The sequence below is a fragment of the Ursus arctos genome, unplaced genomic scaffold, assembly GCF_023065955.2.
Source record: "Ursus arctos isolate Adak ecotype North America unplaced genomic scaffold, UrsArc2.0 scaffold_2, whole genome shotgun sequence".
Taxonomy (NCBI): domain Eukaryota; kingdom Metazoa; phylum Chordata; class Mammalia; order Carnivora; family Ursidae; genus Ursus; species Ursus arctos.
This window is the reverse complement of record NW_026622874.1, coordinates 103,535,753-103,562,770: the sequence shown is the minus strand read 5'-3', so window position 1 is coordinate 103,562,770 and position 27,018 is coordinate 103,535,753. Positions and strand designations below refer to the sequence as shown.

General features: G+C 58.4%; 1 protein-coding gene across 2 annotated transcripts in view; it reads right to left on the bottom strand.

Annotated features, from left to right (window-relative positions):
- ADAP1 (ArfGAP with dual PH domains 1) overlaps nucleotides 1-17,060 on the bottom strand; it is a 49,854-nt gene extending 32,794 nt beyond the window's left edge. For both annotated transcript variants that reach the window (XM_048224798.2, XM_048224799.2), the window contains exon 1: nucleotides 16,820-17,060. In XM_048224798.2, the coding sequence (XP_048080755.1) occupies nucleotides 16,820-16,901 (82 nt within the window). In that variant the 5' untranslated portion in view covers nucleotides 16,902-17,060. The remainder of the gene's footprint in view (nucleotides 1-16,819) is intronic.
- Nucleotides 17,061-27,018: the final 9,958 nt, after the last annotated feature.

Below are 27,018 nucleotides of genomic sequence, written 5' to 3'. Positions count from 1 at the left end.
TTTGTGACTTTGGGTTAGGCAAAGCTTTTTTGGCCACAGAAAACTAAAAAAATTAAATAAACAAATAAATGAGTTAGCTTCATCAGAATTTTTAAAAGACAAAGTTCTGCTCTTTGAAGGACGCTGGCTGAGACACGTGACTTTGCAAACCATGTCTCTGATAAAGGACGCGTGCGTGTCCAAAGAGCACAAAGGACCGTTCAGACTGAATAGTAAGAACGCAAACATCTCAACGACAAGAAGAGGCAGAGGGAAATCTGTCTACCGGGGAAGGTATGGGGGCGCACGGGGGAGGCCCCACGAGCCCTGCGAGAGCCCGCGCTCTCCTCCCAGCTCTCTGGCACGTGTGGAAGGGGCGCATTTCACTGCATGTGAGTCACACCTCCATAAAGGTGAATCTGAGAAAGCAGTAGGTGTTTCTAGGGCCCCAACCCTCCCCCAGAGATTGGAGAAGCAGAAACATCAGGGCCTCTCACCCGGGGGCAGCCTGCTCTGCGGGGTCGCAGGAACCTGCTTCCCCTACGAGGTACGCCCTCCCCCTCCCAGACCAGCAGCCATGCTCTCCCAGAGGCTACATCCCCTGGCCCCTGGGGGCCGTGTGTTGGCCAATCTGGGGGCCTGGCCTTGGAGACGAAGCAGAAATGTCCCGGGCACCCTCCAGAGCCTCCCTGGCCATCCCACCCACTGGGGCAAGCCCACAGCCACCTCATCCCAGTCCCTGGGGGCTAATGACTGAGCATGTAGTCTCACCTGGTCCCACAGCTCTATCTGAGGCTGACCCTGCCGGTGGTCGAGGTCCACAGAATGAGGCAAATAAGGCTCAGAGGGGTCAGACACTTGCCTGAGGTCACACAGTGGCAGACTGGACCAGACCAGCACTGGTCTCCTGGCGCGCCCCCCACCCCCCACTCTGAACTACTTCCCTTCCAGGTTTGACACAGGCAGGTGCCAGGCAGGAGAGGGAGAAGAGGGGGCCTGGGGGTGGAGGCGGTCCCCCAACTGGACAGACGCTGGCCGGAGGTCCCCAAGGGAGAAGGGCCAGGGCTGATGCTTTTGCGGTCTGGGTGGCCAGGCTGGCCCCGGGGTTCTTCTCAGGCTGCTGGAGCTCAGCCGGGTCTGCCCACCCGCGCACATGCCCACACCCCCACATGGCAGCTCGGAGAGAGGCTCCAGGCGTGAGGGGTCTGCCTGTCTACAGAAGCCTCACGCTAAGCTCAGAGCCCCTCCAGGGCGGGAGGGCAGCAGGCTGGGGTGCCCCAGTACCAGGACCCCCTTACCCTAGGCAGGAAGGCCCCACACCCCAGTCTAGGCTCTGCTCTCCATACCCCTTGCCACGGCGCACACAGCTGAGACAGACAGCCGTCCCATCCACAGGAGCCTGCCCATCCTGTCTCTGGGCACCAGAGACTCGGGGGATCCTCACCCAGTAGCCTGGAGTGAGCCTCCAGAGCCTGTGTCCCCCAGCAGAGACCGCGCCCCAGGGCGTGTGCTGGTCAGGGTGGGGGGGTAGTAGATGGAGGCGCTGCAGAGGGGAGGGCGGCAGAGAGGGGCCGGGCCGAGTCTGCATCTGCACCCCTGCCCCAGCCCTACGACCACAGCCACCACACCCGAGCCCGGCCCGCCTCCAGGCCACAGCCTCGCCCTCCATGCGGTGCGGTGACATCACCTGCCAACCAGGACAGACTGCCCCAGGCCGCCAGCCCTCTCCTGGCTCCTCCCAGACACCCCCCCCCCCCCCCCGGCCTCCCAGGGCTGTCACTGCCCTCTGTCTGTGTCTCCCAGGGAGCCCGGAGGTGACTCAGCCCCTCACTGTTCCCTGGAGCAGAAGTGAGGCATCTGGGCAGGTGAGACATGTCCTGGCACTGGGCTGGGCCGAGCCGGTAGTGTCACCGCCACCAAAGCCCAGCAGGGGAGAGGGCACGTGCACAGAAGCGTGGGTCTGGCAGGGCCCTAGGGCTGGCTCCGAGAACTCTGCCTGTCCCACACTGCGGCCTGGGATGAAGGAGGGCACAGGTGTGTGTGTGGGGGGGGCTACCCTTTCTGGTTTCTGCTGTCAAAACCTCCCAACATGCTACGCTCTGTTTGTTTGCTTGACCCTCAGTCTCCGGTCTCCCCGCTGCAGGGGCGCAGGCAGGCTGGCTTCCGCACGCCGCCTGGATTCACCGAGGAGGGGACCATCTACAGAGCAGGCCCTGAAGGAGGGAGGCTCACATCTTCCCCTCTTCCCCCACCCCAGTGCGGGACCCAGCTTTCCCTGGGGACTCTCCCCTCCCACCTGGCCCAGGGGCCTGCTTCCGGCACATTCCCTTCCCTCCGCCGGACCAGCCCCTTCAGCGCACGTGCTGCCGGATTTCAGAGTCCCTCCCCTGACCCCGCGGCACCTTCCAGCCACTGCCCTGTATGCCCCTCCAACCCGCCCTTTACCAACCCCTGGCCTGCAGGTACCGCACGGGGACCCCCTGGGCTGGGCAGCATGCACGACGGCCTGCCCGCCCCGGCGGTCCTCCCGCCCCCCCGCCAGGCTCTGGAGCCCTCCCTGTCGTCTCGTCTCCTGGTTGTAAAAACCATACTTGGGAGCTGAGGGCATGTGGTAGTCACACGACACTGGGGATGTTCTAAATGCCACTGGGCTGCTGGCTTTGATGGTCAGTTTTATGTTACGTGAATTTCACCTCAGGGAAGAAAAAAGCAGAAAATCTGTATATCTTCGGCTATTGGCTACCTGGTGTCTACCTCCGGCCTCTTTCTCCAGAACTTTCCTCAAGCTCAAGTCTCCACTCGCGGTCCGTGGTGACTTCTCAATCGTAACCCCTCACACCAGCTCCTGGTCTCCACCCTTCTTCCTTTGTCCTTGGGTCTAAACCAGAGTGTCCTCATTTCTCCCTGTCCTGCGCCCCACACGCTATGTTCCGGCACATTCTGTTCCCCAAATTTCAAACTATATCCAGGATTTGACCACTTCCCACCGCACCACTGCCAGCACCCTAGACGACTCAAAGCCTCCCAGCGTCCACCTCACCTCTGCCGGCCGGGGCCCTCCCCCACAGCAGGCAACGAGGCCCTGCATGCTCCATGCCACCGGTGAGCCCGTCCCCCACTCTCCACCCGGAACACACTTGCCTACTTGCTTCTCCTTTGAACACACGAAGCTCATGGCCCACAGTGGCAGGGGCCACTGTATCTGCTATGGCCACCCCTCTTCTGGGGGAGCTGTCTCCCCTCCTCCGTGGATAATTCTGGATAACCCCAGCACCAGAAACCCCAGGGTCTTCTTACCCACCTCTCCCCACATCCCCTCCCGGTGACATCCTCCTGCTCAGGGAGCCCCAGACTTCACCGCATCCCAGGACCACACCCTAACCTTGGTCACTGCCAGTAACCCCACACTTGCCATCTCAGTACCTGTACTCACTCACGGCCTGCCCTGACACCAGGGACCACCAGTCCACCCCCTGCCCCTTTCCACATCGCCCTGTGTCTTCCCTGCCCACCCTCATCACACCACGTAGAGCCCATCCCTCCACCAAAGCCCGTGCCCAAGGAGCTGAATGTTCTAGAGAAAGACACAGGACCCTGTAGAAGGTGCCTGGGTTCATCTGGGACCCGGGGAAGGTGTGGATGGTAAACGTGGTGACTTGTGATCAATGTTGGCTCTCAGCACAGGAGCAGCTGCGCTCTGGACCCCCGGCCCCGGGCACGCGGCTGTGCAGTGTTCCTGGAGCAACCACACCCGGGCAAGAGCCAGGATGGGCAGCAAGGACCCTGTCCTCCAGGTATCAGGTCTGTGCTCTGTTCACGGATTGCTGCCTCTGACCGGGTGGGCGGGGGGCAGCTACTCCCCTCCAGCTCAAGTGACTTCCCAGGACTTAAAGGTGTAGGGCCCCCCACCTTCAGAAGCCAGGCATTAAAGACTGGGACATTCAAAACAACTGCACATACAGGAAAAATTCACAAATGACCAGAGAAGAGCTTAGAAAAGACCCGAGACAGGGCATCTGGGCAGCTCAGTCGGCTGAGTCTCCATTTCTTGATTTTGGCTCAGGTCATGATCCCGGGATCATGGGATCAAACCCATGTTGGGCTCCGCGCTCCGCAGAGAGTCTGCTTGAGATTCTCGCTCTCCCTCTGCCCCCTCCTGCTCATGTGCTCTCACTCTAAAATAAATAAGTAAAATCTTTAAAAAAAAAAAAAAAGACCCAAGAAGACATTAAGTTCATACCTCAGGGTGATCCTTGGCAGATAATCTATAACAATCAAAACAAAACAAAAGCAATAAACGAAACAATGACTAAGCCAGCAAGCCCTGGGAAGAGGGGAGCACCTGATTTCAAAGTTCCCACATTATTAGTTTCAAACGTCCAACAAAAACAATCACAAGGCATACAGAGAAACAGAAAAGCATGGCCCGTTCAAAGGAACAGATGAACAGAATCTGTCCCCGACAAGGATTTAGTGGCAGACGTATTACACAGATGTTAAAAAAAGTTTTGAATGTGCTTGAAGAACAAATGCCATATGTGATGAAGTCAAGAAAACAATGTACAGACAGAAGAGAGATAGGAATAAAGACAGAAAATCTACAAAGAAACCAGAAAGAAACTTCTGGATGTGAAAGCACAGTAACTGAAATAGAAAATTCAGCAGAGGGATTCAAAGGCAGATCTGAGCAGCCAGGAGAAAGAATCAGTGACCTTGAAGACAGGACAATGGAAGTTATGGAGGCCAAGAAACAGGCAGAAAAGAAGATGGAACAAAAGTGAACAGAACGAAAAGGGCCACGTGATGTGCGTGGGAGACACTGTGAGCGGGAAGATCTGTAGAAATCACGGTGTGAAGAGACGTGAGCACAAACATCCACGAGGCTCTGCGAACTCCAAGAGGCCACACCTTGAGACACGCGACAGGACAGCGTCCAGAACCCGGACCCAAGGATCGCAAGGGCAGCGGGAAGAAAGCCACTCGTCACCAGAAAGCCTCAAAGAGATGAAAAGCAGATTTCTCATCAGAAACTTCAGAGGCTAGAAGACAGTTGGCTCAAATGTGCAAAGTGCTCAGAGGAAAAAAACTGTCAACTAGGAATCCTAGTTCTGGCAAAACTGTCCCTCAAAAGTGAGGGAGAACTAGAGATGTTCCCAGGTAAACCAAAGTCGAGGGAGTTTGTGACCACAGCTGCAGCACCGCAGAGCCGTACGGAGAAACAAAGACGAAACGTAGACACATGGCGACTACAGAAGCCAGTGTTGTTATCGCAACGGTTGGCTGGCATTCCATGGTGTTAAAACAGTGGTTTTCTACATGATTTAAGAGACTAACTCATTTGATTAAAAAAATTATCAATGTAAAACTTAGTACTACCATAACTTTGGTATTTAATTCCAGACCTTGTTTTCTACATAAGTTACGAGACTAAATGCATTTAAGATAATTATTCATGGGGGCACCTGGCTGCCTCAGTCTGAGAAGATGCCACACTTGATTTCAGTTGGGTGGAGACATTACTTTAAAAAATGAATGAATGAATGAATGAATGAATGAATATTTATGTCTTTAGGCACACAATGTGTAAAAGGAGACACTGTGCCATCACAACCGAAAAGGTGTCGCACAGACAGCTGTGAAGGAGCAGGGTTTCTGTGTGTGACTGAAGTTAAACTACTATACATTCAATTTAGAAGGTTATACATTTAGGATGTTAAATGGGATCCCCACGGGAACCAGGAAGGAAAGAGCTACAGAATATACACAAAAGGAATTAGGAGGGAATTTAAACACTTCACATAAACTCAACACCGAGGACGACAGGAATGCAGGAAACGAGGGACAAAACGTTATAGGCCACACACCACACAAAGGGCACAAGACAGAAGGAAGTCCCTCCTTACCAGCGTTCACATTCCGGGTAAATGCATGAACCTCTCCAGTCAACGGACAGAGGATGGCGGGATGGACAGAAACGCATGGTGCAGCCGCTGGCTGTCCACGAGCAACGCGGCTGACATCTGAAGACACAGCGGGCTGGAAGTCAAAGGATGGGAAAGGAGACTGCGCGCAGACAGCACCAGGAGAGCTGGAGTGGTTTCACGAACATCAGACAAACAGACGAAGTCAGGAAAAGGCCACAAGGGACGAAGGAGGACAGTCCGTGTAACAGCTCAAAACAGCAAGAAGATCTAACAATTACGTTTACGCGTCTAATGACAGACCAACAAAACACAGGAAGCCAGACCCGACAGAGCGGAAGGGAGACGCGGCCAGCCTCGAATGACAGCTGGAGACCGCGGTGCTGCGCTCACGGGGATGGACGGAAACATCACAGGAGTAAGGGAACGGGGGACTTCACGCAACAGCCACCCAGATCCAACCAGACGCTCCACCGGACCGGGACGGCGCACGCCTTCCTCCCTGGTGCCCACGGGGCGGCGTACCGTTGTACCCGGTCGACCGCACGTGAGGCCGCACGTGAGACCGGACAGATTTTAGAAGGTAGGTTTCATACAAAGTATCTTCTCTGGCCCCAACAGGGTGGAGTTAGAAGTCAACACAGAGACAACGGGAACGTCCACAACATCGTGGACATGTAACACACCTTTACGCGACCAGAGGATCAAGGCAGAAATCACAAGGGAGACTAGAGACGAGATGAAATTAGATGAAGGAAACCGGAACGCGACACCAGAACACGGGCTGCAGCGACGGTGGTGCCAGCGGGGAGATCTGCAGCTGTAAATGCTGACGTTACAGGACTAGGAGGACGTCAAACCAACGGCCAGCTCACACCTGAAGGAACCAGACAAAGAACAGACGGAACCCAGAGCTGGCACAAGGGAGGAGACCATCAAGACTGGAGCAGGGGTCAGTGCAATGAAAGAAAACCAAGAGAAAATACATGAGAGCAAAAGCCGGTTCCTCGAGAAGATCGATGCATCGGCGAGCCTTGAGCTGGATGGACTAAGAAACAGACCCGAGTCCCTAAAATCAGCCCCGAAGTGTGGGACGCCGCTTCCAGAAATAAAACGGTCCACGAGAGCGTGCTGTGAACAACGGTACGCCAACAACGGGGTCACCTAGAGGAAGTGGACAAATTCCTGGAAACGGGAAACCCACCAAGACCAGATCACCAAGAAGCGGACCATCTGAATGGGCCTGTGAACAAGTAGGAGACCGAATCGGTCACAGAAATTCCCAGCAAAGAACAGCCCTGGCCCTGACGGCTTTACTGGTGAATTCTGCTCAACACTGAATAACCAACACCCGTCCTTCTCAAGCTTTTCCAGAACAATTGCGGGGGAGGGAGCGCTTCCTGATTCATCCGATACAGCCAGAACCCCAGAGATACTCCGAGAAAATCACAGACCAGTGTCCCTTGTGAACACGGAGGCCAACACCCTCCACAGGCCACTGGAGGACAGGCCGCGGCAGCACAAGAAGATAGTGGCTTTCTCCGTGGGCCGCACAGGGGACTCCCCGTGAAAACCCGCCAGTGTGACGCACCATGTCCGCAGAACGAGGGGACACCCACACGATCGTCGGTCTCAACTGATGCAGGAACAGCACCTAACTCATCCGACACGCTCATAAAGGCACTCGACAAACCAGGAACGGGAGGAACCGTCTCCACACGGTAACCTCGAAACCCCCACGGCAAACGTGATCCTCGACGGGGACGGCCTGAGCGTTTCCTCAAGGAGCAGGGACAAGGGAGGGCGCCTGCCCTCACCACCTCCGCTCCACACAGTCCTGGAAACTCCGGCCGGAGCAGCCGGGCACGAGAACGAAGGAAGAGGCATCTACAGGGTAAAGGATCTGTTTGCCTACGACGTGGTCTTACGTGCAGAGGACTCTAAAGACTCCACAAAAGAGTGGTCAGAGTAAGTGGGTCCAGCACGTAAGGGATACAAAGTCAGCACGTGAAAATCAGCTGCGTTTTTATTTACTTGTTTTTTAAGTAGTTTCTACACCCAACATGGGCCTCAAACTCAGCACCCTGAGATCCAGAGTCGGGTGCTCAGCTGACTGAGCCAGCCAGGGGCTGTAGTCAGTTGCATTTTTATACAGAATGAGCAATCTGAAAGTAAATTGCGAGAACAAATCAATTTACAATAGCATCGAAACCAATAAAACACTTAAGAAATAACCAAGTTGGTTAAAAAAAAAAAACTTGTATGATGAAAACTCTAAAATGTTGTAGAAAGAAATTAAAGACATAAATACATGGAAACATATCGCATGTCACGAACTGGAAGACTTGACGCTGTCAGAATGTCGATATTCCCCACAGCAAACCTACAGACTCAATGCAACCCTACAAAATCCCAATGACCATTAGAGCTGGAGGGCTTCCACCCCGTGATCCGAAATCTAACGCAAAGCTGCAGTCCTGAAAACAGTGTGGTACCGGCATCAACCACACAGACAGCGGGACAGAATAAACCAGAAGTTAACCTTCGCCCAGGTGCTCAGACGCTCTCTAACGCGAGCGCTAAGACCCCTCAATGGGGAAAAGACAGGTTTCTCAGCAAGCGGCGCTGGGAAGACGCCCACGTGCGCAGAGTGACGCTGGGCCCTCACCCAAGAGCACATACAAAAATTAACTCAAAATGGATCCAGGACCTAAACCTAAGACCACAGGCCCCATGTTGGGCCACAAAACAGGTCTGAATAAATTTAAGAAGATGAAAATCACATGACACATCTTCCGACCACCGTGGTGTGAAAGGAGAAATCCAGGACAAGAAAACGGGAAAATTCACACGTGTGGAGATTCAGCAGATGCTTGAACGACCAGTGGGTCAAGGGGGAAATTGAAAAATAATTGAGACGAATGAAAATGGAAAACCACACACGGAGACTCGGAGAGCCCAGCAACAACTGTTGTGAGAGGGAAGCGCACGTGGTAAGCGCCCGATGGAGAAACAAGAAAGGTCTGTGATAACCTAGCCGCATGCCGCGAGGAGCCAGAGAAAGAACAGACGAAGCCCAGGGCGCCGGGGGCACGGTCAGTGAAGCGTCCGGCTCTTGGTCTGGGCTCAGGTCGTGATGTCAGGGTCGTGAGACAGAGCCCACGGTGGGCTCCGTGCACAGCGTGATGTGTGCTTGAGACCCTTTCTCCCTCTGCCCTCCCCCCACCCCGCCTGCTCGCTCTCTCTCTAAAAAAAAGAGAGGGGGACAAAAATAGAAAGATCAATGACATGAAGAGCTGTTTTTTTGGAAAAGACAAACAAAACTGACAAATTTTTCTAGACTCACCAAGAAAACAAGAGAGAGGACTCAAGTCGATAAAATCAGAAATGAAAGAGGAGACGGACGACCGATACCACGGAGACGCTGAGGATCGTTCGAGACCATTAGGAATAATTCATCCCCACCAACTGAGCAAGCAGCTAATAAACCCCTAGGAACGTAGGAGCTGAATCATGAAAAAGTAGACCTGAACACATGCATTAGTAGCAAGGAGACTGAATCCATCATCAAAAGGCTTTCAACAAACCTCCAGAACCAGATGGCTTCCGGTGAATTCTACCAGCATTTAAAGAAGAAGTAATACCAATTAATACCAAAAAACAGAAGATGAGGGAACACTTGCAAACTCCTTTTATGAGGCCAGCACTACCCGACGTTAACATCAGACAAGGACCCCACAATTACAGGCCAGTGTCCCTCATGAGCACATAGGCAAAAGTCCTCAATGACAGATCCGCAAACTGAATTCAACAACACGTTGAAAGGACCGTGCGCCACGATCGAGGGATACAAGTCTGGATCACGAAACCCACCCGCGCAGCCCCTCCTTCGCTGTCCTGCCCGCTGCTCCGAGCAGCACGTTAAATAAACTTCTGTGTCCTCAGGAAAAAAATCAATCCGGCATCCGCAAATCGATTAATGCGATTCGCCCCAGTAACAAAATGAAAGACAAAAATCATACGATTTCAATAGATGCAGTAAAAGCATCTGACAGAATTCAACATCCGTTTATGAGAAACACCCCGAACAAAGTGGGTACAGAGGGAACGAGCCTCGACGCAACAAAGGCCACACAGGACAAGCCCAGAGCTCCCATCACACTCAGCGGCGAGACGCTGGGGGCTCTCCCTCTAAGGTCAGGAACAAGACAAGGGTGCCCTCTCTGCACCTGCATTCCATCTGGTGCTGGAAGTCCAGGCCAGGGCAGCGAGCGGGGAGAAAGATACAAAAGGCTTCGTAAGGGCAGGAAAGGGAAAGCGAACTGTCGCTATCTGCAGATGACACGTTATGCGGAGAAAACCCTGGAGGTTCTCCGCACACGCGTACGCACACCTAGAACCATCAACGCCATCAGTGAGGCTACACGACACAGGGTCAATGTACAGAAGTCAGCTGTGTTCCTCCGCACGTACACCAACCAGGAGAAAGAGCGATTCAGAGAACAATCCCGCTGACGGGTGCTCAGAAATAGTGGCACACCGAGAAGTAAAGTTAGTCCAGGAGGTGAAGGGCGGGAGGCCGAACGCTATAAAACTTTGAAGAAAGAAACTGAAGACACAAATACACGGAAAGACAGTCCGTGCTCGTGGTTGGAAGAATTAATATCGTTCAAATACCCACACTACCCAAAACAATCTACGATCCCATGCAATCCCTACCAAAAGTCCAATGGCATTTTTTCACAGAAATACATCAAACAATCCAAAAATGTGTATAAAATCACAAAAGACCCCAAATAATCAAGCAATTTTGAGAAAGGGGAACAAAGTTGTTGGCCTCATGCTTCCCAATTTCAAACTATGTTACGAAACTACAGTAATCAAAATACTACGGTACTGGCATAAAAACAGACACGTAGACGAGTGGAGCAGAGTAGAGCCCAGAAGCGGACCCGCCCATACACGGTCAATAAATCTATGACAAAGGAGCCAAGAACACACGATGGGGACAGGACAGCCGATTCAGTAAAAGGTGCTGGGAAAACTGGACAGCCTCACGCCATACACAAAAATCAACTCAAAATGGATTAAAGACTTGAGTCTAAGACCTGAAACCATAAATCTCCTAGAAGGAAACACGGGCACTAAGCTTCTTGACATTGGTCCTGGTGAGGAATCTTTGATTTGACACCCAAAGCAGAGGCAGCAAAACCAAAAATAAAGCAATAGGACCGCATGCAACTGGAAAGCTTTTGCAGCAAAAGGAAAAGACAACTTGTGGAATGGCAGAAAATATTCGCAAATCATATCTAACAGTAATATCTAAAAGCTATAAAGAACTCACACAACTCAGTAGCAACACAAGCAAGAGAAACACCCAACAATCCAATTAACCTGGGTAGAGGTTCTGAACAGACATTTTCCCAAAGGAGACACACAGGCGGCCGGCAGGTCAGCGAGAAGGTGCCCATCGCGGATCGTCCGGGAAACGCACATCAGGACCACAGTGCGATCCCCTCGACACCGGTCAGAATGGCCACCGTCTGAACGACAAGAAGGAACAAGGTCGGTGAGGATGTGGAGAAAGGGGAACCCTCGTGCGCTGCCGGTGGGAAAGCGAATTGGGGCAGACACTGTGGAGAACAGCGCGGAGGTTCCTCAAAAAGTTAAAAATAGAACTACGGTAAGATCCAGCAAGGGCCCTTCTGCGTAGTTACCAACGGAAACCAAAACACTAACTCGAGAAGACGTCTGCACCCCCAGGCTCACTGCGGCATCACTCACCGGGGACGAGACACGGAGCCGCGACGGGTCCGCGGTGGCCGAGCGGACAGTGAAGATGCTGCATGTCCACATGCGCTGGGACGTTGTTCCGCCACAAGGAAGGGGGCGCCTTGCCCTCTGCGACAGTATGGATGGACCGCGAGGGCATCACGCTGAGTGAAAGCAGTCAGAAAGAAGGAGACGACTACCGCCTGTGGACCCCAGGAAAACCCCCACACGCACAGACACAGAGAACAGACTGGCGGTGGCCGGGGGCGGGCGGCTGAGGTGCGTGAAGGGGGTCGAGGGGCACAAAAGTCCAGGTACAAGACGAGCAGGTCCCGGATGTGACGTACGGCCTGGTGACCCCCCGTCGTGTATTTGAACGTGGCTAAGAGAGTAGCTTCTAGAAGCTCTCAACACAAGGAAAGAGTTGTGTCTCTGTGTGGTGACAGGCTGCTCAGCAGACTTACTGCCATCGGTGGTTCAGTCTACGCAAGTCCCGGATCACCGCGTCGTGCCCCTGACGCTAACATCACACTCCAGGTGGACAGCACCTCAGGTTTTAAAAGGAAACCTACGGACACGAGAGCAACACTGCGGGACCCCACGTCTCTGAGGGACCGCCAGGCTCACAGAGGCAGCTGGGGGCCGGGGAGGGGGAATGGCGGTTTAGTGGGGACAGAGGGTTAGTTGCTGAAGATGGAAAGTTCTGGAGACAGCTGGTGGTGACAGCTGCAGACATGAAGGTGCTGAAGGCCCCTGAACCGCACGCACCCAAATGGTCAAGACTGTCCGTTCTGGGTTCTGTGTGAAAGGGGCAGAGCCCGTCTCAGCCACCACTGAGCCTGATGGGGCCCCAGGCAGCAGCCGCCAGGTGAGCAGGGGACAAACCCAGACCCTCCGCCTGCCACCCTGGGACCCGGGTGGAGACCTTCTGGCTCTTTCACTGGGGAACTGGGACCAAGCAGCCAGCTCACAGGGGTGGGGGACAGCGGCTGGCAGACCCCGAACCGGCAACCGAGGAGGGCGGGGCGCGAAGACAGGGGCGATGTCTCCCCACCACGCCCCTCCCCTGCCTTCCAGGAGCTGCGTCAGGAGCGCAGGCCCAGCTCCGAGTCCACTCTGGGGCAAGCTCAGCCTAGTGAGTGTCCCCGGGCATGTCAGACCCGGGGGGCTGGGCCTCTCCTGCTGGGGTGGAGGTGGGGGGATGCACGGGGCCCGAGCACAGAGGCAGGTGAGGAACGCAGCCCGGAGGGCCCTCCAGCCCGTCCGACCGAGAATCACCTTGTGATCCAGCCCCTTACTCCTCCGTCTCTGCCCCAAACACTCAGGCACTCGCACCCCCGCATCCACAGCGGCCAAGAGGTGGAAGCCAGGCAGGTGTCTACTGGTGGACGATGGGCCACGCGTGGAGCACCCCTCTAACAGGAGCAGGGACAGGCAGGCCAGCAAGGGTGGACAGACACCACGCTGCGGGAGTGAGCCAGAAACAAGGCAAACACGGCAGGACCCCACTCACATGAGGCCCGGGCGTCGTCAGACCCACAGACACGGACGGGCCGGGGGGCCGGGGCGCAGGGCGGTAAGAGCTCTGCAGACGCAGAGTGGGGATGGTGGACACTAGCAGGACTGTACTTAACGCCACCACACACCCAGGACGCTTACGACGGGGGCGCCCGGGGGGCTTGGTCGGTTCAGCCTCCGACTCCTGGTTTCGGCTCAGGTCACGATCTCCTGGTCAGGGGATTGGGGATCGAGCCGGCCTCAGGCTCCCTGCTCGGCGGGGACCCTGCTTCCCCTCTCCCTCTGCCTCTGCCCCTGCTTCTTGTGCGTGCTTTTGCACACACACAAGTACACACGCTCCCCCCCCAAATAAATAATCTTTAAAAAAAAGAAAAGGTGGTTAAAATGGTAACTTTTATGCATATTTTACCACAAAAATTTTTGTTTAGCCCGAAAACCAGGTGGTGGCTGCCCCAGAGATGGGTGCTGCCTGCCCGGCCCCCTCCTCAGCAGTGACGCGCCCACCCAGGGGACCCTCTCCCAAACCAGGCCGAGTTCCTGAAATTCCCCCACCGCGCTGCTTCTGTCCTGGCTTACGACAAGTTCAGCAAGTTCAGGAGACTCGTGCCCGCCGTGAAGCCTTCTGGGCGGAGCGAGCGGCTTCTGCTCCGAGGTCACCACATGGCCGCGGGCATAGCTGGGCTGCAGGGACCGCCCCCCCCCCCAGGCCGCTCAGAGCCAGACCCTCGGGTCCCAGCTCCAGAAACGTGCCTGGAGCAGCCCGGCCTCCACGCAGCCATCCCAAACCGCGTGTCTTGGCAGAAATGAGGACCTCCCCACGGAGCCGACCGCTTGCATCCACAGGCCGGGGTGCTCTCAGAATCGGCTCCACCTGGAGCTCCAGATAACTCAGACGCCCAGGAGGCGTGCACCAAAGGACCCGCCATTACCACCCACACCGAAATCCAATGAAAGCCTTGAGAGCCCAGGTGCTTCCGGGGTATCGGGCCTGGGGCTCAAAGGAGGGACTCTAGCATTTGTCCCAACTAGGTAGGCAGCTCGGCGGACATGCAGAGGGCCCCCTCCCCGCCCCCCCAAGATGGAGACCCCACCCAGGCCTTGCAAACGCACCCACTCTCCCAGGCCTGTCATGAAACACACTTGTCTGGGAGACTGTCAGCCAGGTCCCACGCTCAAAGGAGGGGGGAGCCCATGACTGGAGCAGGTCCTGTGGGGGCGGCAGGGACTCCCTCATCCCAAGGCTGCCTCCCTCCCAGGAGCCCTCCCGTGGCCAGCTGGCCAGGCCTGCCCAAATCTACTGCAAAACCCCCCACGCCTGGTGGTTAGAGGTGGCCCAGGCCTGCCCTGCTGGCCTGCTGTCCAGGGGCTCACTGCCCCCTGCCCCGGCAATGCCCTGCTGCCGGCTGGCTGTGGTCAGGCAGGGCAGCCATGAGCCAGTCCGTGTCACCACAGAATGGCCCCGAGCTGCCCGTCTGGGCCGCGGCAGGCACAGAGGCACAGAACCTGGACAGACCAGATGGCTTCATCCAAGAAGCAGAGACTGGGGGCGTGCATTCCACGGGGGTCATGAGGGAGGGGGCAGGGCAGCAGGCCTCGCCCCCGATACCCCTGTAGCAGGGGGGAAGGTCAGGAAGGGGGATAGGGCTATAGCATTGAGACCTGCTCTGCCTTTGAAGCCCCACGTCTCCCAAGGCGGGTCAAGTTTCCAAGACCTCAGTTTCCCCAGCTGTGAAATGGGGGCGATCGCCAGCATCTTGCCTGCTCCACAGGGCTGCCAGACAGATAAGGCGAGATGCTGGTGTCATGGGCCAATTCTGAAAAACCAGAGGCTTGGCCCAATGCCAGGGAAAGCTGGGCTTGTAAGAACTGACCACTCCAGAGCCTAGCATGCCTGCCTCGGGGCAGTGGCCTCTGGCTGAGTGGGTGGGCAGGGCATGGCAGTGCCCACTGTGAAAGGAGGAGCCCCTGAAGGACCCAAGAGGCCAGGGAGCCCCCATCCCACCTGCCAGGCTGCCCCCTCCCCAAAGTTGCTGGAGGGAGGCTCTGGGCCCAAACCTGCTGCTCCTGAGCAGTGTGACCAGGAAGGAGAGGGACAGGGTCGGCCCCCCTCCCCCGGCCCCTGCCCAAGGCTGAGAACTGAACAAGCCAGTCACCTCTCTCTGGCATGGCCAGCTTTCCGAAACAAGTGAAGGTGGTGGTCTGGAAGAGGAAGGTTCGGAGAGTGTGAGCCAAACCAGCCAGCTGGCAGGAGCAGAGCACGGTGGTGCCAGTGCAGCCCCAACGGCACCATCGGGGTGGGCCCTGCGGCTACCCGGCTCAGGGGGCCGGGGGAAAGGCCACCGCGGTCTGCCCGGCTTCCAGAGAAGACTGCCACCGGCTCCAGGACCCTCGAGCTCCTGGTATAGCCTCTCTTGGCAACACCGCCGCTGACCAGCAGATTCCCAGGACCTGGGGCTGCCGAAGACTGCCCCCCCCAGTCCAGTGGGTGGGCAACAGAGGAGAGCTGGCGACCAGGTCTGTGGTCAGACTGCTGTCTCAGGACAAATGCAGGCCCCCTCCTTGGGAGGCTTGTGGTAGGTGTGTTCTGAGGAGTCTGGGCTAGGAGCCCCCAGTGGGGTGTCCAGTGTCCCCCTGGAGTGCCTGGGGAACAGCACTTGAGTGGGGCCACCCCCTGCCCTGGCGTGGCATGAGCAGGTGAGGCTCTAGGGGCTGCTCCTGCCCCACCCTCACCCTCAGCAAGGACCACGGGGGTGCTGCTGATGGCTCTGAAGCAGGGTTCTCCTGGCTTGGAAGCACAGCCTATCCTTTTCCTGCCAATCCCAGGACAAATCGCCCCAGGAAGGGAGGGGAAGCTCGTCAGGACTCTAGCACCTTGGAAATCACCCCAGAACAGGGCCACCCAGGAGCAAAGTCCAGGAGATGCCTGCTGGGAGGATGGGTGCAGGTGGACTGGGAGCGAGAGAGTTACAGGCTGCACCTGCCCCAGTGCCGCACCTGAACTGGCTACCTGCCCAGAGCAGCCGGTTGCTAGGGTGGGGAGAGGGGAGTCCTTTCCGATGGCTTCCTCCCCCAGCCCCCTGCTCAGGGTGCGTGCAAAAGGGTGGCCCCAGGCGGCGGGGGGGGGGGCATGACGTCACCTCCAGGTGGCAGAGAGCCCGGTGGACCCCCACACCCACGCACAGAAGCCCCCCGGGCAGGCTCGCCCTTTCTCTCCCTGCAAACGCTCGCCCGGGTGATTTCCTCTTTCTCTGCGGAGCCGAGGTTTCGCAACGCGGCGGCGGTCCGCGGGTGACAGCGAGACACGCAGCCTGGGGCGGGGGGAGGGGAGCCGACACAGCCGCAGGCCCCGGGGCCGCTGGGAGGCAACGTCCGGCTCCATGCAGGTGCACCCCGGGCCCGCGCCCCCCAGCCACGCAGGCGCCGCAGCACCCCTCCCAGTCCCCGGGGCTGGCATCCAGGCCGGCACCCACCCGGGGCCGCACCCATCCCGGCCCCGCACCCATTCGCGCCGGCACCCACTTGGGCCGGTGCCTCCCAGGGGCGCACCCACCCCGACCCGCATCCAGCCTGGCCCCACACCCACGCGGACCGGCCACGACCCTAGGCGCGCCCGCCCGGCCCGCACCTACCCGGGGCGCCGCAGTCGGCGCATCGCGTGTTCCCCGGTCGCTGCAGCAGCTCCAGGACGGCCCTTCGCCGCTCCTTGGCCATGGCCGCGATGCTGCCCGCCCGCGATGCCGGGCCCGGGCCCGGAGCGTCCACCCCGCCGCGCTAGGGCCCCACGCAGGCTGCTCGCCGCCCGCGGCCCTGCGCCATCCTGGGCGGCCTCAGCCCGCGCGCCGGTTCCGCATTCCTGCCGCCGGGCCCGGCTCCGCCGCCGCCGCCGCTGGTGCCTCCGCCGCGGCCGCCGAGCGTGTGCCGGCGCGGGGCCCGGGGCGCACGGCGCGCTCTGGCCGGCACGGCCCGCGGGCGGCCCCCAGCGGCGCGGGCGGGCGGGCGGCCTCCTTCCGCGCCCAACCCGGCCCCCAGCCTGCGCGCTTAGGGACCAGCCCTGAGGTCTCCCTGCTGCCCACCCCCATCTGAGCACAGCGCCACGAGCCACACTGGCGGGGGGCTTGAGCAGGCCTGGGTGGGCTCCTCCATGGGCGCTCTGGGCGGGGCACAGCGCCTGGACACCTACTGTGTGTCAGGCAGCACCCCCGGCCCGGCGGGCGCTCTGGGAATGCTGGCTGAGGGAAGGGGTGTCAGCTCACACCATCCCTGCCCCAGGGAGGAGGCGGCCAGCAGGCCCCGTGGGCCGCAGGGGCTCAGGCCACAGGAGGGACAGGACAGGTGGGGGCCCCCATGCCCCGGATAAAGCCCCTGTCAGGAGGCCAGGGACCCCAGAGTGAGGGTGAGGGGAGGGAGGGAGGTGATGGGTGCCCCTTCCTCTGCCTGCCTCTGCACTTTTCCAAATTCTTTCCATCATCTTAAATTATGAATGCAGTGAAGGAGACGACTGAAATAGGCATCCCGCTGAAGAATTACAGCTTCTCTCTACTCCCGTCTCAGGCAATTCCGAGTGTTAACTATCCCTCTGCATCCTTCCAGAATGGTCCCCGGCCTGTCGGAGCACCAGGGGACTCCCTAATCCTTCTGACCTGCCACTGGGTTTTTGTGGGGTTTTCACTTAAAAAAACCTTACGCATCTTCCAAGTCAACAGATACGGACCCGTTTCTTTCTCTGTCAGCGCTGCATCCTACTCAGAGTTCAGCTGGGCCACGGCGTGTTCACCCAGTTGCGGGCCGAGGCGCATTTAGGGCGTTTTCAGTCGGTCAGAGTCACAGCTGCACGACCCGCCCTAGCCCACCGGCAACACCTCCGTGAGTGTTTCAAGTGGATTCGCACCACGAAGGGGCGCCTCCGGGACAAGGGGACAAGGGATGGGATCTGTGGCAGACCCTGCCAGTCGCCCTCTGTGAGGCCGCACGGGCCTTGCCCCACCAAGTGCCTGCTCCCTGTGCCGCGGCCAACACGGGGCTCACGGAGCTTCCAGGGCCTTGTCCATCGCTTCGGCAGAACGCGGCGCCCCACTCTGCTCTGCGTTTCTAGGTCACTAGTCCTGTAGTGCTAGGTGGTCAACTGGCCACACGTCTCTCTGCCCCACCAGACTGGAGCCCCCTGAGCAAAGACGGATGGCGTGTTCCTCCCTGGGTCCTTGACCAAGGTCAGAGCCTGCCCCCAGCACACGTGAGGAGAATGCTGCTTAACGAAGACGATGATGACAAGTTACAGCTGCCGACTAGTTACCTAGGCACCAGCTTAAACCCCTCAGTGTAGTTTTTTTTTTTTAAAGATTTTTTTATTTATTTATGTGACAGAGAGACAGCCAGCGAGAGAGGGAACACAAGCAGGGGCAGTGGGAGAGGAAGAAGCAGGCTCCCAGAGGAGACGCCTGATGTGGGACTCGATCCCGGAACGCCGGGATCACGCCCTGAGCCGAAAGCAGACGCTTAACGACTGCGCTACCCAGGCGCCCCTCCTCAGTGTAGTTTTAACTCCCATTTTATGGGGAAACTGAGGTATGGAGCAATCCAATCAGTTGTCCAAGGCCACACACAGCTTCTACATGCCAGCACTGGGGTAAACGCAGGACTAGACAAAAGAGACACACCCAGGAAGGCTGCCCAGAGAGGGGCCACGGTCCTGCCACGGCAGAGGGGACCACGGAGGCCTTGGAGGACGAGCAGGTGTGGAGCAGGGCTTTCTGCCGGAGGGAACCGCATGAGCAGGTGGCCCCAGCCTCCGCCTTCTCTGTCTTCCCTTCTGACTGAGGAGGTGATGACATCGTCCAGGGGAGGGAGGGAAGGTGGGAGGGGGATGAGAAAAGAGAAGTCAGGAATGTGAAACCAGAGTCCCCAGAGGAGGCGAGTGCAGGAGCTGCAGCCCCTGTCCTGGGCTTCCCGGCAAGGGGGTGGCCCCCGGGGGTCCCGGCTGGCCCCCACTGGCTGTGGTCGGGGCTGCTGGAGGAGCACAGGGCCCACACAGGATCCAGATCTGGGCCAGAACCAGACTGGCCAGCGGAGACATGGGGTCTGCACGGGCACCCTGCCTGCCCCTGTCCTGCTCACCGCCCGCCTGCCTGCACGCCCTGCTCCCTCTGCCAGCTGTCCCTGCTCTGCAAGGCTGTGCTGAAGGCCCCGAATCCTACTCAAGCATCTTCCGGGCCTGGGTGGGGGCCCAGCAAGACCTGGTGCCCACTTGCCCATGACCACTGAGCCACACTGAGCAGACACTGAGCTCCTTGTGGGCAAGGTCTGCCTGCTCCCATCCCCAAAGCACAGGGGAGTCCGTGCACAGCTGGTCGGCAGGCAAGGTGAGACCAGGGCCCTTTCCCCTAGCCAGCAGGGCAGTAACTCGGCATTGGCAGGGGCCAGCTCTCTCGGGGAAGGAGCGGAATGGATGGAGGCTTCCAGGGATCAGGGCCAGTCCTGGGCCTCTTGGAGGGGAGAACCCTGCCCTCAGCCTGACAGAGAAGCCACTTTCCAAAGGTTGATGACAGGGGCACTGCCAGGCTCCTTTCCCTGCTGACACACACAGGTGGCTGCCACCTCCTCCTTGAAGCCCTCCCCGAACAGAGAGGTTGGGAGGGCCCCCAAGGTGCCTGGCGGAGGTGGTGACCCTGAAATGAAGGGTCCCGGAGGGCGGCGCTCCCCACCCAGGGCTGCAAGAGTGTCTCCACAGTGTGCCATTGTGTTTGCTGGCTTATGCTGGGGGCTGAATTGCCTCCCAACCCCTGTACCTGTGAAGGTGAACGTGGCTTTATCTGGGGATGGGGTCTTTGCAAATGAGCAAGTCAAGTCGAAGTCATGAGGGTGGGCCCTGCTCCACAACCGTGTCTTTATAAAAGGGGGATTTGCAGGGAGAACGCCACCGTGTGATGGAGGAGGGCAGGAACGTGTCCACAGCGAGGAACCACAGGGGGCTCGGGGTGCGGCCTGGAGCAGCCCCCCCCCCCCGCGCCTCCAGGGGGAGCCTGCCCTCCATCTGGGAGGGAGCAAACGTCAGTAGCTCTAAGCCTCACGAACAAAGTAACAGTTGGACGTAGCTCTTCTCAGCCTCTCCTACAACAGAATCAGCAAACAGCTGGCCGGCGGGTACCTGGGCTCCCACGGCTGCCCACTCCTCAGGGGACCCCTGGCCTCTCCTCGCTCCCCCTGCCTCCTGCCAACAGTGGGGAGGGTCCAGGCTGTCTGGATCAATCTGACTCGGGGTGAGAGAAGAGTGAGGGGGCTGGGGGTCCACCAGCCTTAGAGACCCCAGGCCCCAGTATGGGCACATTTGCTTCCCCTTGAAGCCAAAACAACAACAACAACAACAACAACAACAAAACCCAAACCAGGATTCCCCTCCGCACAGCCTCCTTGGGGCTCCCAGCTCCCCAGCTACAAGCCTGGCCTGCGGCCCGTCCCGGGGTCATGCCTTCTAGTGGGACCCCCTCATGGTCTCACCACTTTGTACTCCCTCCAGAGGCTGATGAGGAAGGGCAGGCCTCGAGGAGGGCCAGGGGGAGCTGGACACACTACACAGGGTGTCTGTGTGTCCCAGCCTGGCTGGCGGCCCCTGTGTTAGCTGGGAGGGAGAGGGGAGGCCACCCAGTACAGGGGAGGACAGGGAGGGGTCAATAGGGCTTCCCAGGGTGAGTCTGAGCCAACTACAGGACGGCATCTCGGGCCGATGAGCACAGGGGCCTGGGACTTTGGGGTAGTGCTGGAGGGTCTCAAGGCCAGACCCCAGGGTCCTGACACAGCCCTGTGGGGCTGGCCCCTGTCCTGAGGGTGTGGGTAGTAAGGAGAGTGACTGTATGTCTGCCCTTGGGGGTCCATGGGAGGGTGTGTGGGAAGGGTAGGCCTGAGGACGACGACCCAGGGGAGACGGCTGTGCTCATCTGGGGGTGGGGGGTGCACACACGGGGAGAGGGTGGACTCGGGGCTTTGTGGCCCACAGGAGGCACTGGGGATGGTGGCACCACCAAATACCACGGAAGATCAGGGAGGAGTCCACTTGGGGACGGTGGGCACAGAGGCAGAGGGCTGGAGACAGGGACTGGGGCCGTCGGAGCTCGGGGAGGCTGCAGCTGGCAGGCCACCCAGGAGGGGCTGAGCTTGGAGAGGGGCCCAGGTGACCTGGGCACAGGGGGCTGTGCAGAAGGCAGGAGGGGGCTCTCAGGGAAGGGGTGAGTGAGGCAGGACAGCGGGGAAGCTGCAGAGCAGATGGCAGGTGAAGAGGACAGCTCAGACAAGGAAGCAGCATGGGGCCCGGTGTCCCCCATCCCCACAGAGGTGGCTCCTTGGACACCAGGAGCCCTGAGGGGTGCTGGCCACCAACCGCCTGTGTCTGCTAGCCCTTTTTCTGCGGGGACACCTGTCGTCTCCAGATTCTGGAGTAAATTCTGTAAAGCAGGTGGGATTGGCACTCCCACCCGGGACAGGGGAGGTGGCCAGCGTGAAGGCCAATTCCAGCCACCCCTGGTCTACCCCAGCCCCAGGCACAGAGGAGGATTGGGCGAATGCTTGTAGTCTTTGGTTGACATGGCACCGTCTTTCTGGGCCGCCGGGCCCTTCCTTCTCTAGGACCAGGTGGCGGCCTCGGCCCTTCGACGGTGTTCACTGAGCACCTGCTCCGTGCAGAGCCCTCCACGGTTTGCAGGAGCTGGCCATCTGGTCGGGGAGGACAGGGACCCCCAGGCACCCAGCAGAAGGGCGGCCACACCCTGCCAGCACCCACCTGGTGTCTGCTGCATCAGCCCCGACCCCAGCACGGTGGTGGGGGGCAGACCCCAGACGCAAGCCCCCCTGTGGATACAGCACGTTGTAACTCATAGGCTGAGTAACCAGCAGCTCCCAGAGTGGCGCTGGGCGAGGTGTGAGCAGACCAGGAACCAGGACCGGGCCTGGAACCCTCCTGGGGCCTCACACCCACCTCTGTTCCTCACCAGGCAGGGCGGCCACATCCCTGTGCCTCTGCCCTCCCTCCTCCGTGGGCCTGCTCCACACCAGGGAACCCCTGCTTCCACTGTGGGCCCGAGTGCCAGCTATGGGGAAAGCCCCCAGGAGGACAGGATGGGGAGGCCCAGGGACGTGAGCACGATGCCCAGAGAGCCAGCCCCCCAAGGGTGCAGGCTGCAGGAAGGCCACTGAATGCACACAGCCACATGCCTGACCACGAGGAACAGCTTCCTGGTGTGGCCCAGGCCAGTTCCCGTTTTGAAGCCAGCCTTGCCCAACTCATCTCCCGCAGCCACTGCCACCGGCATGTGGCCCCGCCCCCGGGAGAAAGGCTCATCAGTTTTCTCACCCAGAGAAACACAGAAAAACCAAAAGAAAGATGATCTGAGCGGCTCGAGGGACTTGGAACTTTGCAGGAGGGGGGATGAAATGCGGGGTGCCCCTCCCACCCTAAAGCCAGAGGCCAGAGCGTGGTAATTACAGGCCTGCAAGGCCGGGGGAGCGGATCGCAGCCCCCGGATGCTCTCCACATCCCTGTCTGGGAGTGGTGCTAGCCCAGAAACCCCCTCGGAAGCTGGGGGTCTCCAGGGGAGCCCCGCAGACCATGTGGAGGTGGGGGTGCTAAGGTTTGCTTAGTCGGTTTTGGAGCGTCTGAAAACATGCTTTGCTTGGTTTTCCAAAGAGCAACGGCATCTGGCAGTGGGAGGAGGGCAGGTGTGGAAGGCTCTCCGCCCGAGGGCTGGCAAAGGCGTGCGGCCCGCTGCGCCCGAGGCCTCTCCAGGCAGCCCCCCTCCCAGGGCCGGGGTGGGCTCAGCGGCTAAGGTCCTCTGGGGCTGTTTGCCACTTGCAGCCATTCCTGTACGTGGTGTGGGGAGAAGGGCGAGACCCGCGAGAAGACACTGGGGCTTGCTCTCTCTCCCTGTCCCTGTCCCTGTCCCCTCCCAGCAATGACACCGAGCAGCGGATCTTAAGTTCACATGCAAATCGAGGCAAAAAATTCCAAAAATCCGCTTAGAAAGAACCTTTACAAGTCAACAATAAAAAGGCAAGTGGCCCAATTAAGCAACAAGAAAAGGCTCTGAGCAGACATTTCTCTAAGGAAGACTGCAACGGCCAGTGTGCCCGTGAAGAGACGCGCGGCACCGTCCGTGGTCAGGGAGCACTGTGGTCCGCCCACACAGTGTCCCTAAGCCACAGACGAGCGAAGCACCAACATACGCCACGGCCCGCGTGAACCCTGAGAACAGGATGTTGAGGGCGCCTGGGAGGCTCCGTCGGCTAAGCACCTGACCCCGGGTTTCAGCTCGGGCTACGGCCTTGGGGTTGTGGGATCGGGCCCCGCATGGGCTCCGTGCCGAGCGTGGAGCCTGCTTGGGATGCTCTCTCTCCCATTCCCTCTGCCCGTCTCCCAGCTCGTGCGTCCTCTCTAGACAGACAGGTGGACAGATGGATGGATAGTAAATACTTAAAAGAAAACATGACACTCAGTGAAATAAACCAGTCACAGAAGGACACATTGTATGATTCCACTTACGTGAGTCCTATTTATAGGGGTCCTCAGACGTGAAGGGGTTTTCCCTCGTGTTCCAGCGAGAACGGAGTGGCTCTCTGTTTCTCATGTCTGACGTCATGGCCCCTGTGCTGAGCACCGCTGAATGAAGGGGTCCCGCCTTCCACCCCTCAGCAGCCCCACACAAGGCTAAGGTCACACCCTGTAGAGAATGGGGAGACTGAGGCAAGAGGCACGGGGTCACACATCTCACAGGCTTCTCTCCAGGAGCAGATCATAGGCCTAAGGACAGGGTTGAGCAGAAGGGACCCCCACACCCCAAACAAGGTGGTCAAGAAGCTGTGCAGCCTCAGGAGGCCCAGGGAGGAAGGTGTGAAAGCACTTCACAGTTGATCAGGTGCCACACACTGCAAACAGAGCTGACTGCCTCGGAGCCCAGCTGCTGGGAACAGGGTCTATGAACCAATACATCATGACAAGCCTCAGACAGGTGCAACGGGACCAGACATCTGAGACAGGGCTTGTATTTCTCAGGGAAGGTCCCTCTGCCTAACATCCATCCATCCATCCATCCATCCACCCACCTATCCATCTATCATCTATCCATCATCTATCTATCCATTCACCAACCCACTATGTGTCCATTCATCATCTATTATCCATGCATCCACCCATCCCATCCACCCATCCATTCACCTCTCCATACATTATCCATTCATCACCATCCATCATCTACCATCCACCTCTCCAACATCAATCTATCCATTATCTATTTATCATCCATCCATCCATCCATCCTTTATTCATCCATCTACCCTCTATCCAACCAGCACCTATCATCCATCCATCCATGCATCTACCCAGCTATCATCTATCCACCCATCCATTCATCCACCTATCCACCATCATTATCATCCATCCATCTACCCACCCATCCATCATCTATCTACTTATCCATCCATCCACCCATCTACCCATAACCAATCCATCCATCATCTATCCATCTCCTATCATCTACTCGTCTACCCATCTATCCACCCATTCATCCATCTATCTACTCACCCATCATCTACCCATCTATCCATCCATCCATCATCTATTTATCCACCCATCTATCCTCTATCCATCCACCCATCCATTCAGCCAACATCTATCCATCTTTCCATCATCCGTCCATGTCTTCCCTCCTACAGGATCATTTATAATCCCACTGAGATGTGGGATCTATGTTCTCACCTTAAATCTCAGTGGGGGTTGGGGCACCTGGGTGGCTCAGTCAGGTGAGCCTCCCATGCTGGTTTTGGCTAGGTCATGCCCTCAGGGTTGTAAGATCAACGCTGTGTCAGGCTCCATGCTCAGCACGCAGTCTGCTTGAGATTCCTTCCCCCTCCCTCTCCCTCTGCTTCGCTCTCAGACACTCGCACTCTCTCTCCCTCCCTCCCTTCCTCTCTAAGATAAATAAAATCTTTTTAAAAAACCTCAGTGGGGCTGTGATTGCTCCAACCAGCGAAGGATGGTTGCAAGACGGCACACGGACTTCTGGGGCTGGATCCTGAAAGGGTGTAACTTCCACTCGGTGCACACTCTGTGTTGCTTTCTATCCCAGTCTCTCTGTCCCTCCTTGGGAGCCTGAGCTGCCAGGTACAAAGCCTGGCCCCCAGCCACCACACCACAGAGACCACGTGAAGAGAGCCCAGACAGACAGGGATGCCCCAGCTGCCAGAGACCTCTCAGCTCAGGTCCCAGCCATGCCCACGCAAGTGAGTAGCCTCAGGTGGGGCAGCCAATCCCAGAGGTATGAAAACGAGAGCCGTACAATGCTGTAGTTCGAAGCTAAGTTCCAGGTGGCCTGTACCCCAGCAAGGGCTACCTGGCATAGTGGTGGGGGAGACAGAGAGGGAAGCCTGGAGGAACAGGGGCCACAGGGCTGCATACCTCAGGACCCCATGGCCCTGGGCAGACACCCACTTCCAAGCACTCAGTCCCAGGGGCTGGGAGGCCCCTCATTCATAGTGACCCTCTTGTCTCCAGTGGGCTCTTCTCTGGGTGGGGCTCCTGCTGCCCCCAGATCCCACTTCTACCCCTTGCAGCCTCTACCCCTAGGCAGTTCGTGGGTGCAGGCGGTGAACCCCTTGCCACCTGTCACTGACGCCGCTGTGGTGCCAGGCCCACAGCAGGCACTGCTCTGTGCTGCCCTGACATGGACAGGGTGTGGGCACAGGGGCGGTGGTGGCAGCCGAGGCTCCCCTTCTCTCTGACCCCTGAGCCCCCAGCCTGGCCGTCCGATCAGAAAGATCTGGGCCTATCTGTAGTTCCTGGGGAACAGGGCACACACTGTCCCCGCGAGGGCACCCTCTTCAGGCACTGCGGTGCCGCCACTGTCCAGCAGGGGCCACCATGCCACCACACTCTGTCCCCAAGGCGCCACTGACCCTGCAGCTCAATGGGAAGAAGGGAGAGCTGGTTTCCTCGGAGCGGTTGGCCCCCACCCCTGCCCCAAATTACTGAGCTTTTGTAATAAAGGGGGCATAGCCGCTGGACCCCACAGACCAACCCTAAAAGCCCCAAAGTGGTAACCAGGCCAGCACCTTCACAAGGGTCTGTCCCTCAGCTCCAGAACACGCCTGGACGAGAGATGCTCCCCTGGGGGTGTCCCCAGCCCAGCCGCCACACCCATCCAGGACCCGCTGTCCTTCCAACACCGCCTGCCCACCACGAGCCTCCTGGATCCCGCACCTGCAGCCCCAAGCTTCCATCCCTGGGCCTCGTTCCACCCCTAGGGGCCAAGAGAACCGTTTCCCCTTGAAGTGCAGAGAAGCTGGGTGTCCCCCAGGCAGCGCAGGGCTCTCCTCTGCTGTTCAGGGGGGCAGCTGCTAAAAACTAAAACGGTAACGTGGCAAAGTCCTGGCCTGGAAGCTCTTGCCCCATGTCACGGCCAGGGAACCCCCCCTGCTGGAACACAGCTGTTAGGGTGCTGGGGTCAACTCTGCAAGCATGTCCCCTGCCTCACGCTCCTCGTGTGCCCAACTAACTTCCTCTCCTACCTCCTTGAGTGACCCTGGCCTGTTCTGGCCCACCGTCCAGCACACGCTGCAGCCGAGACACGTCCAGGCTCTACGAGCCCAGGAGCCAGGAGTCCGGCTGCAGCTACAGTGAGGGAGGGCCACAGGCACGGGTTCCTTTTCCTGTCCCCGACCTCTCTGCGTGCAGTCCCCACGGGGACTCACTTGGGCTTCCTCAGAGCTTGGCAGTCTCCATCCCCGGCTTCAGGGGAGGGGACAGAGGTCCACCCCGCTCCCAAGCGAGGACGGTGTGGAATGTGTGCACAGG